Raw genomic sequence first — 21,095 nt, 5'->3', positions numbered from 1 at the left:
AATTTATACGAACAGGGCGCGCCTCGATTAGCCCCCTCGCCGGCAGGCTGCGCACCTTCGCCGGTCGTCACGGTGCGACGGACGCTGCGAAATACCGCCGACTCGGACCCGCCAATAAGTCAAGGAGGAGCGGGACCGACGTAATGCCGCTCCTCCTGTTTTATGTATGAGAATGAGATTACTTCGGTTACCACCCGCTCGCCGAGCGCTACCACGGCCCGAAAACTGCGCCTCGTGCATCGACGTGTTGGTAAATGGACGAGCCCCGGGAAACGGCAATAAAGTTGATGGGCTAAGCTCGTGCCTGGCATTGTGTTCCTTTCGTTTCTCAATATTTCGTCCTTTTCATAGGAAAATAAATCCTTTTAATACGTGACATAAGTTACGATATAAGAGCAATTTATATAAAAAGACTGAGGCTATAAAGGCTTAAATGCTTATTAATAACGCGTTTTAATGTGGGTAATGATATGCCAAATATGTTCACTATATTATTGTAAGTATTTCAAAATATAGTGTAAGAGCTCGAACACAGCAACGGATTTTTTTTTCTCAAGGATGTGGAATATAGAGATCTTAATAGAGTGTGAAACTAACGAAAGCCTCTGTCTTGTCAGGAAGTCCAAGTTGTTTATTTGGTCTTAGATCAGAGACAACTGATTACGTTCGCGTGTCTCGGCACGTTCGCTCTGTCGAATCTCATCATTAATTTGCACGGTCAAAATTGATGTCGGGAGGTCCGCATATTCGGGCACGAAATATAAAATTTGATTTTCTCCTTACAGCTCGGCCATACTTAACATGATCATCTCGGCCGTTTAAACATTCACGAGCCAAACCATACATTATTTGCACTCTATTTCGACGATGTTATGAGGAAAAGGAACATCAGAGTGTACGCGTCTAGACGATGCTATAAGGAAAAGAAATAATGTTCGCGAATTACGCTCTAACATAAATAAAACCTCAAATAACCAAGTAATGTGCTAAATTATATAATCTTTACACGGTGTTTATGATAATACCTCTCTGAATAATTTTTCCTAAGGCAGGAATATGTGGCACATAACTATCTACTACCATTATGATTCATAACAACTTAATGCTGTCTAATGCTGTCTATTATTGCTAATAACGAGTTAGGCAGAATTAAGCGAGCAATAGCATCGGAGATCAGTAACTTCGTAAAATTCTACTATTACATTAAAATCTAATATTATTTTCTAATAAGATTATATTAAATTTATTCGTAATTTGTTTAATATTATTCATTATTCATTTGCAGCAATATTTTTCCAAGTTTGCTTGTTGAATGAACTCGTAAAAGATTCTACATGCTCATTCGTTTCTAATGATAGTAGTTTGGTCATCATATCAGTCTACTGAATTCTCCAATTCATTATATTGATGAACATTATTTGTTATTTGAAAATATTTGAATAATAAACTCATATATAATTATGTTTTTATGACCCGCGTTATGCCACGCGGTTTTACAGCGACTGATCGCATGTTATTATGTCCATTAACCGCAACAGATTACCGACGCTCGCGGTATGTAACCTAATTACACTTGATTAGGTAAAGCGTGTTGAAAAAACTCGCGCACACATCGCGCCAGCTGGAATTGAGTAAATTGCCTCCGATCCGAGCACAGTTCGACTTAATGACGGCTCAATTCTATTCGTTCGTTTCCTCGTGTCTATTCTCCCGTAATTATACGTCGTAGATATAATCAATATAATAGCGTTGTTTCGTATATCGACGCGATCGATTTGCCACGCGATGGGGGATGATTTCACACGCGGTATCCCCGTGAAATGCTTTCCACAGACAAGTCGGCACGATGTAAATAGGTTTTATCTCAGGATAGCGATTATGTAAATTTTTTCTAAGCGCGAAAACGTCGAAAACGAAAAGTTTCGTGTGAACTCGATGACATTAACGATCGTGCGATTCTTCGAACGCGATGGGAAGGTGAAGCTTTTCACTTTTCACGTTTACGCTCCCAGAGAAAAGCCACACGATCGCCGTACAGGTTGAAGCGTGTTTCCCTTTTTTCGTGATTTTTGCGCGCGCTGGATCGATTACGATTTATTTGATCAGCAAGGCTGAGCGAGCAAGCAACACGCCACGTTAAAGCGCCGATATATCATACATCTGGCATGCGTGAAACATTATACAATATCGGATAATGACACGCGGGTCTAGGCGAAATTTATCGAACCAATGACACTAAATCAGGCGGATCGGCGTTCCGGAACGCATTCATCGTTGTTCGACTCACGATACTGGTTTCGTTCGCGACCGATGCGCGTTCTATTCCGATGGGTCTTGTTTGCCGCCCCGCGCTCGGTCCGTGTTCTTTTGATTTATCACGCTTATCGCGTTATCGATCGATTTAATTATCGAGAGGCCGGCTCGAAATTTCACGACTCACGTTCTCATGCTCGTTCGTCGATCGACGTATTTTACAAGATCGCTCTGATTTTCGTGCATTATCCTAACATTTTCATGTAACGAAGAAATAACTAGCCCGTTTCAGCAAATAATCTTTCTTGCAAAATAGATGTCAAGTGATTAAATTCGAATATATGTGTGTGTGTGTGTGTGTCTTTCGCTCGCTCGCGTTAAATAATTCACGAATGAATATTCTATGAGCTTCTTGCGTATCTGCGTTCGCGTGCGGTTCACTCGTTCACGCTCGCGCCCGTGCGCTAAATCGAACGTAATCGTAATCGTAAACGCGTGGGCAGCACGCGCCACGTTGGAAATCGCCCTCGAGGAATCTCTTCATTATCGCGAATAATCCCGCTGCGGTAGCAAGCGGCGCGGAACGTTTCTTGATTTAATGACTGTTCTCGGGATATTTACAATGAGGCTCGCAGCTGTGCATATCAAGTAGCCCGATGGTATCACGATAAATCGCAAGGACAGGTCCCGAGAATCGGGTTTTCGCAAAGTTTCCAGCCAAATCAGTTCACGCGCGATTCTCTGATCCCGCGAGACACTTCTCACGTTCATTAATTGTCGGTTTAAACTTTCGAAGCACTCTTACGTTAATCAATCAATCGGCACACGATACCGGCGAAGATAATGAAAGACAGCGAGGTGGTCTGAAATAATTAATTATTTAATTATACGATCCGCCCATCCGGACCATGGCTTCATCCATCCATCCATTTCTTCGTTATTTTTTCTATTTATTTAATATTTTGCCTACCATTCTTTCATTCTTCGTTCTTATTATTAATTATTTTCTTTTCAAACATTTCTTCTGCATCCTCGTCGTTTATCAAAACAATTTGGAATATTATATGCATGTTAAATAATTTAAGAAGAAAAGCAAATTGGTTTTCACCTAATTTTCTTTGCCACGTTGACAGTCACTGCGGTTCGAGAGAACAGGGAACTCTTGCACGTTTCTCGATTAATTTCGTGACGAACATCATCGAGGTCGCCGCGAACGTCAGTCGAGACATAGTCCGCACTGATTCTCCCTTCCTTCTTCTTCTCTCTCTCTCTCTCTCTCTCCTTCCTTCCCTTCCTCCCTGCCCACTTCGAGAGACAAATCGACGAGACCGCGGACGAGATTTTCCTTCAACGAGAGTTTCCTGCCGGTGCAGGGCGATCTAAGAATGCAGCATGCGAAGCCGCCACCATTAAGCACGTTGGTAGGCATCGCGGCCTGCAGATAGATACTCTCCACGGCAATCACCTCCTGGGTGGTCCAGCGATCGCCACGGGCCATCGCTCGTATAGCATCCTTGTAACTTCATATTAAGTCATTTGCCCCGCGCGTCTCTTGCCCACCCTCGCGGTAACCTTCCGCTACGTCAATGAATCCTTGAAGGTGGAGCCTGTCCTATCAACGGTACCCTCGGATTGCCACCGGCGAGCACCGGACGTGTCAACGCTTGCGGATTCCCTTCGTCCGCGACGGCGAACCGTGTGACGTGCTGGGGCAGGTGACGAAAAGAGGGTGGGGAAGAGAGAGAGAGAAAGAGAGGAGAGGAAGAGCTGATCGTCGAGTTAGCGAATTAACGCGAGGATAACTGCGTGTCCCTCTAATTGAATAATAATGCGAGAGATAATATTCCGTCGGGGTATCATTCCGTCTTACCGAGTCTTAATAACGACCAAAGGATCAAACTTTCCTGTTGGTCCCTACATATGTACAGAGAACGAAAGGAGTAATTTTTCCCGACTCAAACAATGCGCATTTCGCCGTGTAAGTGTTAAAGTATTTAAACGTGTCTTTTTTACAAGAACTATTTTGTCCCTTACTCTGCTAATGTTCTATTACGTCATCTGATACTGACACAGCCAGTCTAATCTGTATTTATAACACAATCCAGATCAAATTCGGAGATGATTGCTCTCGTTTGTATTTTAAATCTTTCCGCTGCCTCCATAGTTTCCAACGTAACGTAATCTTTGGAACTTATATACATATCTTGTTATTTTCCGTTGTTTTATTCTATATTACCGTTTGAATCTGACAATCCAAGGGCTAAGACATGCTCGTTGTAAAAGTAAAATTTTCTGACAAAGAAGGAACAACAGTAATCACTATTTATTTAGGTATATAAAATTACATTTCCATTATAATTACGTTAGTCATTGCTGTCTAAATGTTCTTCTAAATGAAGTTGACATATCTTCGAGTAATAGCCGCGCTCCTTATCCTCTTATTAGATTTGTAACGTTACACGTGTGCGTTTTTATTGTTCGCACGATACCTGGCGATCAAGTGAACACTCGAGAGAGGACGACGACGACGGTCGTTGTTGCCTGCTTCCTCTCACACGTTAGAGCCGGTTCTTCGTTATCTCGCGGATCGCGTCGCGTTTCTCGAGCATAATCTCGAGAAACACGTAGTTTCCAAGTCTCGCCTTATATTCCGGCAATTTACTCGTGACGGGGAGGAAGTGCACGCGCGCGCGGAAGCACGAGCTAATAGAGTCATACACGCCGGCCCGCCGTGTATTCGCTAACGGGCTGTATTTTACTCGAAACAAATCCGGCCGATCAGTATTTTCTCCCTCGCGTATCGGATGGACAGTGTTTACGAGATATTAGACGGGCCCGCGCGCGCCGCCGAGTTATGATTTAGCGAGTTACTCCGGGGCATAAGGGTGTCGTCGGACGCTTCGTAATGGAGTGAAATGCGTGCTTTTAGAGCAGCCTGATGAAAAAGCGGGGCTGCTTTAATAGTGACCTGAGCGTGATCGGCATCATCGACGGCTTGTTAACGAGAGGGAAGCGTAACTCGCCGTGACGGACGTATTCCCCCGAAAAGGGCGGAAAGACCTCGGATCTCATCTTCGTCGTCGCTTCTCGATCGTCTAACTCGTTGTCGGGCGACTGCTCTTAGACCTGTTATACAGGGTGTCCTGTTTTAAAAGACCCATTGAAATATATTTTTGGAAAAGCGTTTTGGAGAAAAACGTATTTCAAGTACCCTTCAAGGAACCCTTGTGGAAGTCACTTCACGGCACAAAACACTTCCTCGTTTTCTACCTGCAGCTACCCGAGCGATTACGCGTCATGTTGATCCGACTAATTTTGCGTCATGGTGTGCGTATCTTGTGTGTGTATGTGTGTGTGTGTGATGAATGAATGCACACATGTCCATGTGTACCGTCGGGCGGGACATTATCGGCACTTTCATGAATGCGCTCTCTCAGACTCGAGACCTCCACGGCGTGCAGTGGTGCCTAAGCGTACAGTTTTGCGGACAAAATTCCATGACACTCTTGTTAGATAAGAAATTAATTCATTCGGATAAATTATATATATATATATATATATACATATATATATATAACATAAGAAATTATTTATTAAGTACGGAGTTTCTGTATATAAAAAATAATTTAATTTTTCACAAAAAAGAAATTTTAATTTTACAAGTCCAGCACAAAGTGCCGGACTATTGATAATGTTTTCAACCATAAAAAGTCACTATTCTAAATATATATTTATTTCGCAATTTAATTAAATATATTTATATCGCAGTCTCTTTTATTACTCTCAACTATTTAATATTACGGTAACATATTTAAACGCTTTCTAGATACATTTTTCAATTAAAATTTCGTCCACCCTGACACCACTGTAGCGGCAGTCATCTCAGGGTATCTTAACCCGGCGCGGTAGGTCGGGTGCACAATGAACAGACTGAAATACGTGCCATGGCCGACTTTCCACCATATGTTTGTGGCCTCGATCTTCGCTCGCAGGCATTTTCTCACTTCGCGGGGCGCGTCCTCGCGATAATAATAATGCGAGTTATCTATAGCTATCGAGGCTAAAAAATCGATCTTTGCTTTGATTGCTTAATCGCTCGCTTGGCTTTAAATCCGTATCAAACTGTCGACTGTGAATAAGCGCAGTCAATGATTATTGGTCTTTTTTTGTTAGATCTTTAAATTTAGAGCGATTACGTTGACGATTTATTTAACCGTTGTACAATTTTATGATCTGCGTAATTTTTATTATCTAATCTAAATTTTTATAATCTCTCGTGAAAACAATATCATTTAAACAACTATCTAGATGAGTAAGCCTACTTATCTTTCATTTAGATAAATCAAAAGCGAAATCACCACATCTTAGATGAATCGTTTGAATTTTCATCTTATCTTCACTTAGATGAATTTAAAATCATCTAAGGCAAACATTGTATATATGTATATATATATAATATTATTGGCGCGCGAATGGACCTTGTAAAAGTAGCCGTGTCCACACGGCATACCCGTTCCGTGCCATCGCCGGGGCTCGCGAGAGATACATATCGGGTCACGTATATATTCCACCTGTGCCACCACCGTGAATACTCCATAAAATCGATCGGCCTCCTCTCCGTAACGCCGCCCTCGTCAGGTGGTCTCTGCCGCTATCGTCGTTCTGATTTTCCGATTACGCCGTGAGGTCATCCGTTCAGTAAGCGAGGCGAGGCGATCTAACGTTCTCTACGTGGCCGCGGCGATCTCGCGACGAGATCGTTAGCTCGTGTTGAGAACATGTGATTTCCGATCTCTTTCAATGTTCAAACGGAAACACACGTACATATTCGTTTTCATTTTTGGTGTTGTTTTATTCTATTACGTGTAAAAAGTGAAGCAATAACTATTGTTACTTTGAATATCTCCGAAAAAGTGAGAGCAGGAAAATTATTTGTCTCTAACTGAAATTGCATTGATACCGACGATCGTCACTTTGAGCATTGTTAAATGTGCATTGCTAAATAATGCGCTTTTGATCGTGACGATTACTCACTGGTGACGTTGAGATTTTTCACGGAAAGAAATAAGGAGACGTTCTGGGGCAAGTTTTTAAATTCTTCTTTAATTTTCTCTATTTTCTCCCTTGTCTCCTCGATTCAGCTCGACAATTGTCGCGGGAAATTAAAAAAATATTTCTTTAATTTTATTTCTACATGTTTCCAAATCGATATATTCGTTTCTTTATGCCATTTTTTTCCTTTTTTATGCACTAAATATTAAATCTGCACGAATTGGAGCAAAGCTGAGTGAATTGTGGCGCGTAGTATATTTGGGTTTTATTTTCCTTTCTTTTTGTCAGTCGCACACGGTTCTCGAAATCGTGCTCGATCGGTCAGGATCGATCGGTCGTCGCGCGTAATAACTACCGGCGCGGCAGGTGACCATCGGACCGAATCTCCTCGGGGAGAGAGATTACTTTCGACAGGATCCGACCGCGCGCCACTTCATGCTCGTCCCAAAAGGTCCCCCCTCAATCGCAAATTGGCCATATATTTCGCCACGTCGACGGCCCGGAAGATAAGGACGTCAGGCGGCAACGTATATATCCGCCATAATCCGGGCTCGGTTTCGCGCGCACGGCCAGACCGGGGATCGCAAGACCTTTACGACTGGAAGACCCGTTAGAGAGGTCGATGCCGATGAATTCGACCGTGAATCTTCCCGGCGGAAGATCCGCGGGATCTGCTCATTACGTACGCCGTGGACACGACTCGCTCGCGTCGTCGAGTTCGCGGATGCGGAATTCGCTCTCAGCGACGATGATACTACCATTAGTACACGTACAGTGTTCAGATCGGCACGGTAGTAGTCGAGACATCCGATCGGACTTCCGGCAGATGCACTTCCGCACGAGACATAAGTACCCGACCAGAAACGAGGATTAAGCAGAAATCGCGCCCCGCTCCGCGACCCGATATCGCTCGCGTTACTGTGACTTAATCCGCGGCCGGAAGTCGAAAAGTGCAATCGACGCGCGGTGTCCGCTGCTATCTCCCGAAAGGGCACTCCGGAAATCGCGTTGGATGTCGAAACCTCGCCCTCGCCTCACCTCACCCACACGCGGATACCGTCCGATCGTCAATCATCGCATCGTGTCTCTCGTCAAGAGACACGGTAGTGTCTCGCGTCAAGTGTATTGTTACGCGCGCAACTTTCGCTTCGTGTGGATATTTCTTCTTCTTCTGATACCACACCTGTGGCCAGGCGTAAGGTGACCTCTCTCACATGCTTGTGGTGCGCATGCTGATTATACACAAGCATGTGGGATCTACAGTTTAACGCCGCTTCCGAACGGCAATGTTTTTAGAAAGGTTATACCAGGCAAGGATTCAATATCTCTTCTGTTCTTATGCCGAGTGAGAAATCTCCGGGAATAATTCGTATTTCATCTCGAATCCGGTCACATTCATCGAAAAAAATAAGTCGATTCATGGGCCTCCCATATCACCACGCACATGCGATTTATCGGGGGATTCTACGTCAACTACGTCGAAGCTCGCTACACTTTGACGTTGGCGGTGGGATCGTAAAAATTGCGTCTACGACGTTACGTCTTGTCCACGTGGCACTTACACGGGTCCTTCCTCGCGCGGACCGTGAATCGCATGAGAGCCTCCATACAGGAAGATACGTCTGTAACGCGCTGAGTTACGTTAAATACTGGCCTTAAATCGATTTTGCTGACACTTTGCACACTGAATCTGGAATTTTGCCGTAAGCAATTGTCATTTTGAATCTGACGATAATTTTACATCTCCGTTCAAAATGCATAACTTTATTCTGGCTATCTCGGCCGAGAGAACTTTTGAATCACGGCGATAGACACTGAAATAACTGTGAGACAAGCTTGTCTAACCGCATTATTCGCAAAAAAGTGGAGTTTATGGAGAGACACCTGTTGCCTAATACCCGACGCATACCTGATGCATCGCGTGAGCGCGCGGAAAACACGGTGTTTTACGGCTAGATCGAGCGCTACCGGCGGATTATTATTATTTTATTATTAATATCGCCGATTAACCGAAGTCACCGCGTCGGGCCAGGCCGCTAATCGCCGGATCGCGTGAGATTAATCCCGGTCGTGAGTGAAAATGAAAAAGCGAAATTGCGATATCAAGCGAGTCATTTTTTCGCGGTAGTCGCCGCGATCGCTGAACTTGTCATTATAATTATGAAGAGGTGTACATCCCTGTCCCGCCAATGGCTCGGGCTTATTAATCACGCCGATGGCGGTGAGCCAGTAGCCGGGGGGAAGGGAAGGGGAGAGGGAGGCTTTTCCTGTCGGAAATTATTATGAAAGAATATGTGTGACGCGGCGATATTTTACAGATAAATACGGCCTTTTAAGGTTGAAACTCGTCCGCGACACAAAGCTGCGTAGTTATTAACGGCGTTTAACATACCGTCTGACGCTGGGCTCGATCTTCTTCGTGTAGTTATTCGTGCAGAAGATAGGAATAATTCTCTCGAAAAAAATTCCAATTATTATTTCACACTTATCAAATTATACATTCGTCGAATTACGTGTGTTCGTTTCTTAAATTCTTTAGATAATACGGGATTATATTGCGCAGTGTGATTGAATAATAAGGCGCACTTAATATAACAGAGCGTAGTTTATTTATTCAATAGACAATTGTAAATAGAAAATAAAACGTGCGCCAAGTCAGCGATTACAATTCGACTCGATTAGTGCGGTGGGAAACAAGAGTGCGAAGAATGGGATAAAATTGAATCCCCAATAGAATCGAGAGGCGTTTCGTCATCGGCTCGCTTTAAAAGCCGCTGAAAATTCTTGTCCCGTTGCGGTATGTGCGCGTCGCACGCGTCTTCGATTCCGATGAATGCGAACGGCCAGCGGGCTCGCTCGCTCGCGTTTACACGTGTCGAGACACGGGACTAGTTAACGCCGTGAGAAGAGGGAGAGAGAGAGCGGAGCAGTTGATTGAAGAGGCAATAAGAACAAGTGAGAAGGGAGTGACGGAGGGGAGAAGGTAAGGAAGGAGAGAGCTGAAGAGGTAGAGGAGGGAAAGGGAAGAGGAAGGAAGACAGATGTAGAGAAATAAAAAAGGAGCGTACGAGGTGTGCGGAGCAAACAAAAAAGAGGGGAAAATTTTGTCGTGAGCAAACTGAGATCGATGACATCGTACTGGGACTCACGAAAGAACTTACGTGCGTCCGTCCGTCCATCCGTCCCATAAAAGCGCCGTGAATTCACGACTCACGATCCGGGCGCGCACGTGTGTGGGCACAGACACGCGCTCCGTGCGATCGCATACCTCTCTCTAATCCACCATAAAAATACCTTTCTCATAATAATGCGACGTTGCGCAACGTAGCCGGGCGTGCGATAGCGAGGGCACGAAACGAAGCTACGCGTTCGGCGAGCCGTAGGTGGTCTCCGGCGCCGAGCTCTGGAAACTCGGTTTCGCGCTCGCGCGCATTCAACGGCGAGCATGGAGAGAAAAAAAATAAGATGGAAAAAAAAGGCGAGCGGTAGCACATGGTAGCAGGTAGTTATTAATAGTTGCGCGCGAGAAATGCGCGAGTTTCGATTTGGAAACGGTGCGAGACCGCCGGATATACGCCGGGGCGAGAATTGGATATGTCGAACGTGCACGTAGGCGCTCTTAATTCCGATTAGATAGAACTCGACGTGGTAAATTCCGCACCGGCGAGTTCTATCACTCCGCTCCTTCGTGGAAATTGATATTAATCGTTTCCGCGATATTTCGATAATCCGAGTGCCGTACGTTATGGAATACGCGTTCTCTCGAGATTATCTGTCTTCCGAAACACCTGCGTCCGAGTGACGCGTATCTCCCGGCTCTCCCACGCACACACGCAAATGCACGTATACATGCAGGTTATCGAGTTCTGAAATTTCTAGTCAAAAAGAATGAAATGGCCATTGAGAGCCTACGCACGGATTTACTTTTAACTTTACCCGACGTTTTTCTCGCGCGTGAAGGCCTGCGTTAATAATATTCCCGTATCTGAAATGTAACCTGCCTACGTCCCGTAAAATATGAAAAATTATTATTGACGGCTTCTTACATCTCTGTTCGCATATTTCTCTTCGTATTGCTTATGTTTATCCATATTATGTATCTATGATAGAAAAAGAATGGATGTTTTATAAATACAAATTTACCGAAGAGGCCACCTGTACGATAAGTTCATAAAGCAGCTCACAATGAAACATTCAGCGGAGCGCGCTTGTACACGCGACGCCGCTTTCCGCGTTCAATTAACGAGAAGAGCGGCCGCTTTGTATCACCCACGGTGCAAGGAAATGACAGGTGCACGGCGCGTGCATGCAGTGCCTACATGTGCGGCCCGGAAAGGTCCGTGCGTGTCGCGTACAGGGTGGCCCTTATGTACACGGAACTTTTGCGCAGAATGCGTACGAGTACGCATCCGCTTGAGTCAACCGTCCGGCGTCATCGTAATCTGTAAACGAGCAGGACAGCAATCATGTAACTTCGAGCGGAATTCTTCCATTTCCTTTCTCATTCTGTAAATTCCTGTGATCTCGTGTGAACTTCCTCAAAATGTTCAAGTGCTGCGTTTTACGATTGGCGGCTACTTTCGCGGCGCACGCAAAGATCGTTCTGTTTCCGAGCCACCCACACTCTAAGGATTAATCGTCAAGATGGTTTTATTCCCCCTCGATCGTCTACAAGACGATATTTTGCTAATTTTATTGTTATTTTGATGAGTATAAGAAGATGAAGCCTAAAGTGGAGGTTTAGATGAGGAGGGTTTTTGGACCTTGAAAGGAGAAACGACAAGATAAATAATATCAAAGAGTACGGCCAACATGGCCCCCAACCCAATTCAGTGAGTATCGCGCAAGTATTTAGAAAATAATTTATAAGCGTAATTGTTTAAATATTATTATAAATACATGCCTATGACCCGTGACGAACTCTTTAAAATACTATAGAAACAGCCACGCTCGATAACGTCCATGACTGCCGTCCGCGCGTAAGCTTCCGCCGTTATGCGCCGCCCGTTGCTGAAAAGGGATAATACTAAACAGACGTCACGTTTCGCGCTCCACGAGCGTGGCGAAATTGCATAACGCGGAAAATGACGCGTGCGCAATTGAAACGCGCACACCGCGCCGCCATGGGTCATTGCGCGCGAGAATGCGCGGCCCGATCGACCGGCCGGGCGAATTTTTTATCTCACCACCCCTGGACTTGTTAATTTCTTCTCGACCTCGCGCGAAGAGGAAGAGAAGGCCTCGATCTCTGGAAGTGCCTGCTTGCCTCAGAACTCGGGAATGAATAAATGAACGAATTGCCGAGTCCCGTCGAGTATCCGTCACTCCGCGACGACGTCGGGAATTTGACATTTCGCTTTTCTCTGTCCCTCCGAGCGAGCGTAAATCACGAGTGTCCTCGAAAATTGTATATTGTCTCCGCCGGTGCGACAATGCATTGTCGTTGCGAATGCATTGCCGTTCTTTCCGCGACAATGAACGGCTTCCAGCGTTCTCGAATCGTCCCCTGCTACACGCGCATTCCGCGCCTCGCGATTATCCACGCGTGAATATCCGCGAGCGTTTCGCAAAAACGTGGCTAGAAATTCGCACGGCAAAAATTGCAGTGAAGAATTCGCTCTACGAGAGATAATGGCGAAGTACTCTTATCGATGTAGGTCTAGATAACGCACCGGTGATAGCGCCGTAGAAAAAAAAAACCCGTTATCGCGCTGCCACTCGCCGAGCGACAATTTCGCGCAAGACCGTTGAACTAGTTTTCACTAATACTACCATCATTACCACCAATTCCCGGCAACAAGCAAGATTCATCAAATCCGCTATTTATCATATGCGTCGGTTTGTGGTCTTTGCTGTTGCGGATATTGATTCCTCGAACTGCTGCGTGTCAAATGGACGTTCTTATAAAAGCTTAGTTCAGACGCACGTTTGATCTCGGATCGGATCTTTTAGTCGTTTCGTCAGCTGTAATCATCAGTCTTAGCTTCAAACGGCGTCGTCTCATTAACGTTTGTCCTGGCAATGAGCGATAACATATTTGCACGTAAAAAAAAATGCACCTCTTTGGTTTCAATTTTCAGCGGCGGCCGATCCCTCCGAACCGCGCTCGATACTGTTTATCCTCGATTATCTCCGCATGGCCGGCACTAATTCCAATAGCTCTGATAATATCTGATAATATCTTTGTAGCTGATACTTATACAGATAATGTATCCTTATGATGCTAGAAAATTCCGACGGGAAAGCGTTCACGAAGCGAGCAATTACATGTTAAGATAGTTACGTGCAGAAAGTTTGCGGGGAGCTTTCAATAAATGTGCAAAGCAGCAAGAAAACACCCAGAAAATACTCAGAGTATCTTTCACGAAATTAGGCCGGAGCAAACGAGAGCTGTCCGTAAACTATCGAGAAATTTAACGCATAGCGAGAGAATAATATTGGAATATTCATTTTGACTGCAAACATTTCTTGAGTAGTTCTGCCCAACTCACCGGAAACTTCCTCGATTGCTTCCCTTTCGACTGGGTTGTAACATTCGGGACTCTTATGGGCTGTTTCTCCGAATGTGCATGTAGTTCGTTAAATACGCCTTCGATTATTTTACTGTCGGCCGATAGCGAACGCCTGTGAAGAGTGTTAAGCAAACGCGACAGCCTTGTAAGTTCTGCATCTTCATTTGGCTGCAAACATCCTATCTTCTCTTTTATGTAACATGTCAATATTCGACGAAGGTCACTTAGAGGAAGCAGGACACTCTTGAACCGCTTAGTGTCACCATTTTCACTTTCAGTTTCTCTAACAAGTTTCAATGTCGCTATTGAACACTTCTAAATATATAATCCTGTAAGATATCTACAGGATATTACATTATCGAGAGAGAGAGAGAGAGAGAGAGAGAGAGATGGATTTATTATAATGCGCTTTGGGGGAAAAATTCCTTTCGAAAGCGGTAATTGGACAATGACAAATAAAAACAAATAGTGTCCAAGCGTGACAGAAGTGATACAAAAAGATTGAGTACAAACGCATCAGTAATTAGATGGAAGCAGAGGAAGGGTCTTCCCAGAGAGAAGATAAATATAATAGGCACTCTTAAAGGAGTACAAAGAGTTTAAGTTACGTAAGATAGATGATAAAAGATTCCAAAGTCTAGCAGATAGCAATCTAAAGGCCAGTTTCACAATCTCCAGTTAACTTAATCCGTTGATTATTCCATTGAAATTGATCAATCGCATTCGTCGTTAAGCAGAATTGGCCAGAAATAACCAATCACCGATCGGTTGAGTTAATCGGAGTTTGTGAAGCTGGCCTAAAAGATCGTCTGTATAATTCAATACTACACATCAGGATAGCATTCCCCACGAAATAATGAGAAAGTTATTCTTCGCGAAAAATTAAATTAATCTTTTATCTCTGAAGATACGCGGACACAAACACCCTTTTATTGTACATTTATAATGTAAGGAGAGGAAGAATAATCACGGGACCACGCGGTAACCTGAGCCGGGAAACGGGACAAATTACACCTGTCTCACAATTTTAACCTTTAAATTTACAATGTTGTAGTTGCGCATACTTACAATACAGTTCAGTTAAAATAAGAACGGAAAGATCGTGCAACTCTGAGCTAACCACGTTCCGCTCATAAAGAAAAAAGAGAGAGAGAAAGAGAGGTATTGAACGCGGCTGCGAAATCGCCACGTCATCGATACCGAGTCGGGTATGAAAAGGACCCCGGACGACCCTCCGACGACGCGGAGAAGAGGCGCTTCCCCGTGATATCAGTGTTCCGAACCCGCTCGCTCTCTCGCGCCCGCACACCCACGTGCACGGCATAGTAAACACGGGGATTCGGCCTCCTCGCGGTGCGAGAGACGTGCCGGACGAGGTGGAGGAGGAGGTGGCGGCGGAGGAGGGAGAGGGGGAGAGGAGGAAGAGAGGAGAGGACATGAGCCGGCGTGGAAGCAGAAGAAGAAGAGGCAGGAGAGGAGAGGAGAGAGCCGCAGCCAGCTAATGGTAATGGTAGCAAGCCAGTGTCTCGCGAGCCGCGCTCGGGTCCGGTACCACCCGGCTTCCACCTCTTCGTCTTCCACACGTGCGCCCGTTCCCCCGGCTTCCTCCGGAACCGCGAAATCGCGTGCGGCGCGAGAGAAACGACCCGGAGGCACCTAGCTGCTGAGCCGTGGGAGAGGATATTACGCGACGGTGGTGTCGTCCTCGCGAGTTTCCCCGGTGTCTTCGTCTTCGAGCGATCACGCGTGGCCTTTGAGAGGAGCCAGCACGCAGTGCACCGTTGCGACTAGTTTCAGCCGATTTTCACTCGACTCCAAGGACGATTCGCTCGATGCGAGCTTCTCGGGGAAGATCGCTCGCAGAGTGCCGCACGACTGCTTCACCAGCGGTTAAGTTCGACGAGAGTGACCGGTCCCGGAGCGGGAAAACGCCGGTGAGTGAAATTGTTTGGAGGATCACGGCGGATCCGGAGGAGAAGCGAGTGACAGTGCGAAAGTGACTCGTCGAGTGCCCCGCTAGGGAAGTCAAGTGGAATCCCCGTGGAAACGTTCTCGACTCGTCCGATTACCTCAGCCGACGCTCTCGCGATTACGCAACGGTTAACGTTCCCGTGCCGAGAGCGCGCCGTAAAAATCACGCTACAAGCGTCCATAAATTATCCGCCGATGCTAATCACCGCCGGTCCTTGATCCTACCCGCCGGAGGGCTCCTCTGCTCGGGATCACCGCGAGTCCATCGCCACCGTCGTCGCGAAAGAGAGAGAGGGAGTTCCCGAGGATCACTCGAGGGGATACTCGCGCTCGACATGACAGGTGTCCTGTGGGACAAGACGATCTCCCTTCTGACTATGGGGTAGAAATGCACCCCGGAAGATCAATCTGGGCCTGGGGCGTGCTGGCCCTCGGAGCGGGGATCCTTCTGCTGTCGAGCCTGCGATGGAGGATCGAGGAGGCGATCCTGTCGCCGCAGGACGCGAGATCGATCCGGCTCGACGGATCGGAAAACAATCGCCTCGTCCGGGAGCGATCGGTGACGGGGACGAGTTATCTCCCGGCAGATGCGGGAGGAAAGCCGCTCTGGGAGCTGATCCAAGGTGACAAGCGATGGCAACGAGGCGCGCGATCGGATGGACGGAGCGATGGATTCGTCGAAACGTCGTCTGGCAGCGGTGTGACTTACGCGTCGATCAGCGTCGAGGCCGGGAAAATCTGGCCCGACGGGCCGTCACGCTGGTGGGACGTGCGAAAAGAAAGCCGGGACGACGGCGCCTCGGCTTCAAAATCCTCGCGGCGGCATCGGCGCTCCGTGATTACGCGAGCCGACGCGCATTCGAATTACTTCAGTGGCCAAACTCGGCCGCTTGGCGAGCCAGAAGAAGGATCCAGCGAGGGGGTCGAGGCGCGAGCGACTTCTCCGGGGTTACGTAACGACGGTGGACCCGGAGAAAAGATCGCGCAGGAGACGGGCTCGAGATCGAAAGCGGGCGATCGATGGAGATCGGCCGTCGAAGTGGCGCATCGAGGCGCGCGAGTTTCCAGATCGGGACAGGCGGACGCCGATAACGATCTTCGCCCTTCGACGACGATCCTTCGTCACAGCCGGGACTCGAAAGACGGATATTTCATCCCGAACGGCTCGCCGGCGACTTCAAAATCGGACGATAATCGGCGTGTGATCGAGGCCGAGAGGAACTCGCGAGCGCCGATCTTCGCGGCCTCGGAAGGGAACACCGCGGAAGGAGGTGCGCTGAGACCGGCTGGAATGCGGGAGGACCAGCTCCTTTTTTTTCGCGATGATCGGGCTCGATCTTCCGCGATGAGCCGCGCGGAGCCGATCGGCGATCGTAAAGATCGGCCCGGAGAACTGGATCGCGAGGAGCCCGCGAGGAGCGGGGGCGAGCGCGAACGGTTTATGCGAACTTCGAACCGATCGCAGGATTTTCGAGGACGCGACGGGACGGGAAAATCAGCGGAGGACGGCGTTCGAGGAAGCGTCTCTCGAATGAATGAGAAGGGCGAGTCGCAGGATACTCGTTCGAAGGAGCCGAGGGACACCGAAGGACCGGACGGAAACGCGACGCACGGCGACGACGACGAGTCCTCAGACAACGCGAACGCCTTCCCGACTCTCGACTCCGTCATCCCGCTGGACGACAAGAGGCGCAAAGTGACGCGCACCGAGAACCCGAATGGTTCCCTGATGGTCGCCGGCAACTTCGAATGGACAAGCCGGGAGCGCAGGATCGACGACAGGGTCGTGATCGCGCAGCACCGCTCGCCGAGTCTCTCGCAAGACGCGCAGGAACGTCGTCCACCGCGGACCGGTCGACGCAGGAACGCCAGGCAATACGGAAGAACGAGCGGCGGCGAGATCGCTGCGGATCGGCCGCGGATCGCGGAGACGAGCGCCGATCGGCGCCACACGAATTATTATTCCCCGCAATCGGCCACCCCGATGGCCTACGTGCACATTCAACCGGCGTATCCGGCGGCTCCACCCACCAGCCGGAAATGCGTACGCTGCATGGTCGTCTACAAGCCGTGTCCTTCGCAGCCGCGACCACCGCCCAGGATTGTGCTTCCTAGCTACAAGTACCACGAGCCGGCCAACAATTGGCGAGGACTCAAGTACGGTGAGTGAGACGTCTTCTCGCGGGAGGAAAGAGTCCTCCCTGCTCCGCCGTCTCTCTCTCTCTCTCTCTCTCTCTCTTTCTTTCTTTCTATTTTTCTGCACGATCGTCGTTGAAACTGGAGCGCGCCGTGCGGGAATCGATTTCCGTAATCGCCGAGCTCGGCTCCGCCGCCGTAAATGGCCGGAGTGTGCGCCGCACCACGATAAATGACTAATTCCTCGGTAGAGCGCATTAATCAGCTGCGTCGCCGTGCGATGCGATATCGTCGGGAACTGCGTTCGTTTCCACGTCCCCAATTCGTCATCCAGCGTGATCCGTCCGACTATCCTCGAACGCTCGAGGTCGGTGAAGTTAATCAACGACATTGACGTTTCGAAACTCGTCGATCGACCGATGAGAGAGAGAGAGAGAGAGAGAGCCAGCGATCGTGCACGGGAACAAAAGTTTCGTTGAATTTACACTCTTAACTATATATTAACTATGTCTCTGAAAAATAGAGATAAACATCGAAATGTAAACCCAACATAATTACAAGAGACATCAATGCCTCGAAATCAGAAAGCCATCACTGTGAGGAGATACGTTACGATACAGGATGATTAAAAATATATTCATCAATTTCCAGTATCGCAGAAATACTGGAGAGAAGGTCGGAATATCACCGGAACGTTTTTGTTTGTATCTGTTGAGGTCCATTTTTAATGTCATACGGGATAAAAAACTTTGAAGCGAGGCAGACTCGGGCCGGGATCGAATTCGAGTTTTCCGCTTACCGACCAATGTAAACCAATCGAGCGTGATCGAAGGAAAGAAACAGAATCTCTGGTCATAAGCGAGCTAATGCGAGCTCTAGTGCAGCCAGTTTAGCTATAAAGAACAGATCAAATATAAAGCACGAAGTCTCACGGAGGAGGAACAGGACGGGGATTTTCTCGAATTTATCGGATCGCTCGATTAACGTAACACGTGGTGCGTACGTCGGGATCGGACGAGCGTATATTAGTTGCATCGCGATATCCGTCGCAGCCTCTTAAGAGCCGCGAAATATCTCTCCCTCGGTCTCTCGCATCATCCCGTCGATCAGAGCGACTGGACCTTCGACCCCCGGCGAGAAGAGGAACTCGAAGAGCACGGATGTGGCTCATTAACCGATCGGTTCGGAGTTTCGCGCGGTATAAACAGCGACGCAATAAATCGCAATCAACGCGGGAGGATACGAGGCCGCGAAGACGGCGTGGTGCTCCGCTCCGCTTCGCTCCGCCTCGCTACAGCCGCGTCTCGCATGGTACAACCGCGTTCCCGAGAGCGACATTAGTAGTAACGGACGTGTTCTCTTCCGCGCTCTCGCGTTCTCCCCCTCTTCGCATGAATATGGATGAAAGATTTGTCGATCGGCTCGCGAGTTTGCGGAAATTGCTCGCGAAACGCCAGAGAACCGTCCATTTCGGGCGACCGCATGCACACCGGCGTGTTGTTTCTGCGCGCTTCGCTTTCCTGGTATTGTCCTCCGACTCGCGATGATATTCGCGAGGACGCCTCGAGGAAGAGTTATGTAAATTCCGCTGATTCGATTGGGGCGAAATGGCGGTATAATCAAAGGGCGGTGCGCATAACAATGAGAAGAAAACGTCCCGGATCGGCGCGAATCGTGCTTCACGATGGCGAGCCCTCTTTCTACAGTAATGTTTGCTTATTTATTTATGGGAATCATCCCTTCTATACAATGCGTTGTATATTTTGCAATATGCATCACCAAGCAATCCGATTAGCTTACGTCCCTGCGCTACTTAATAAGATCCACGTGATTTACTTAATAATTCTAATATCGCTCTAGATGTTGATGAAGTTCTTCTTCGGTAACACTTTTGTCAGGCAGAACGGACACACAGAACGGAAAGTCGCGCGACCGACAACCGGTCGATTCGAGATTGACACGGCAAATTGCCGCGTGTGCATGAATAAACATCCGCGGCCGCGTCCGATAATCAAGCTCGATTACACGAGCGCGAGATTAATCAATTTTATTACACAGCGCACAGCACGAATCGTATCCCGCGACACCGGCGTCGTTACAAAGTTACGAGCACGGATGTTCGTCCCGGCGGGCCTCGGCCAGAGCGCGATGGGCGCAAAAACGACGTCGCTTAAACCGGCCCTCGGTGCTCTCGCGATGATCCTGTAATCGCGCGTGGAAATGCTCGCTCAGGGTGGCCTGGGCGTACATCTCGGTGTTGACGCGCGCCGCGCGCGCACATTTTAATCGCCGTCATCCTCGTCCGCGTCCAATATCCATTCAATTTCCCCGCCACGTGATATCATCGCGCCCTATTCGCGAATATTTCACCGGCCGACGGGCCGATTTTTCCCCATCGCCGTGCGAGCGCTATTCGAGACGATTGAATTTCAAAATCGCTCATTTGCGTTTGTCGTATTTCACCGATCCAATTTGATTTTATTTCCTGCCGGCGAATCCGGTAAACGTTGCGAGCTGTGATGTTTTTCTTTTTTTCTTTTGTAATTTTTATACGCCAGTTTTTTAGCTGATTTAAAACAAAGGGAGGTCGAAAGGAAATTGTTGCCGTTGGCCGATGACACAGTTATCATCCGATAACTTGAAAAAAGTAAGAATCTTACAGAATTACGTTTATGTTGTAGCTGCCCGTAATTGTAAACGTCCATTGTGTGAAATTTACGAATAACAAATTAATTAGTAAGGATGCCCAAGGATACCCGTGAACGCCGACGTATCTCGACATGGTGAACCTCGGCGACGAGGATAGTCGCTCAGCTCTCGGCGTGAAATTCTCATCTCGGCCTGTTGTCCGGCTAGATTAACGGTTTCGCTCGCTCGCGGTCGCTATTTGCGCGAAACCGGGGCGTGTGTGCGAGAAGATCGGTAATCGTGCGTGGAAAAGTGCGTCAGGGTGGGCGCGAGAGGAACGCTCGGTCGGCCTTCGTGACGGTGCGTCGAAAACGCTCGCTCTCGTGCCGATGCGCACTTTCATCACCGTTCCCGACCGCCATCGTCGGAGCGTCCAGGTTTTCGCCTCCGTCGCATTCTGACAGAGGGAGAATTCACTGAGGAGAAAACGACTTCTAATCAAGCCGTCGCGAAAATTCGCGAGCTCCCTCTCCCCCCCCCCCC

General features: G+C 47.9%; 1 protein-coding gene across 3 annotated transcripts in view; it reads left to right on the top strand.

Annotated features, from left to right (window-relative positions):
- The window catches only part of LOC106743836 (laminin subunit alpha-1), a 142,935-nt gene that overhangs the window by 73,526 nt on the left and 48,314 nt on the right, over nucleotides 1–21,095 (top strand). Inside the window, exon 1 of one of the 3 annotated variants that reach the window (XM_014618073.1) lies at nucleotides 15,396–17,950. The exons of the other annotated variants lie outside the window; for them this stretch is intronic. Within the exon in view, the coding sequence (XP_014473559.1) occupies nucleotides 16,177–17,950 (1,774 nt within the window). The 5' untranslated portion in view covers nucleotides 15,396–16,176. Of the gene's footprint in view, nucleotides 1–15,395; nucleotides 17,951–21,095 lie in introns of those variants that run through there. 3 annotated transcript variants of the gene reach the window in all.

The sequence above is a fragment of the Dinoponera quadriceps genome, unplaced genomic scaffold, assembly GCF_001313825.1.
Source record: "Dinoponera quadriceps isolate SergipeBrazil2010 unplaced genomic scaffold, ASM131382v1 scaffold9, whole genome shotgun sequence".
Classification (NCBI taxonomy): domain Eukaryota; kingdom Metazoa; phylum Arthropoda; class Insecta; order Hymenoptera; family Formicidae; genus Dinoponera; species Dinoponera quadriceps.
The sequence above is the reverse complement of the archived record's forward strand: the minus strand, read 5'-3'. Positions and strand labels throughout refer to the sequence as shown.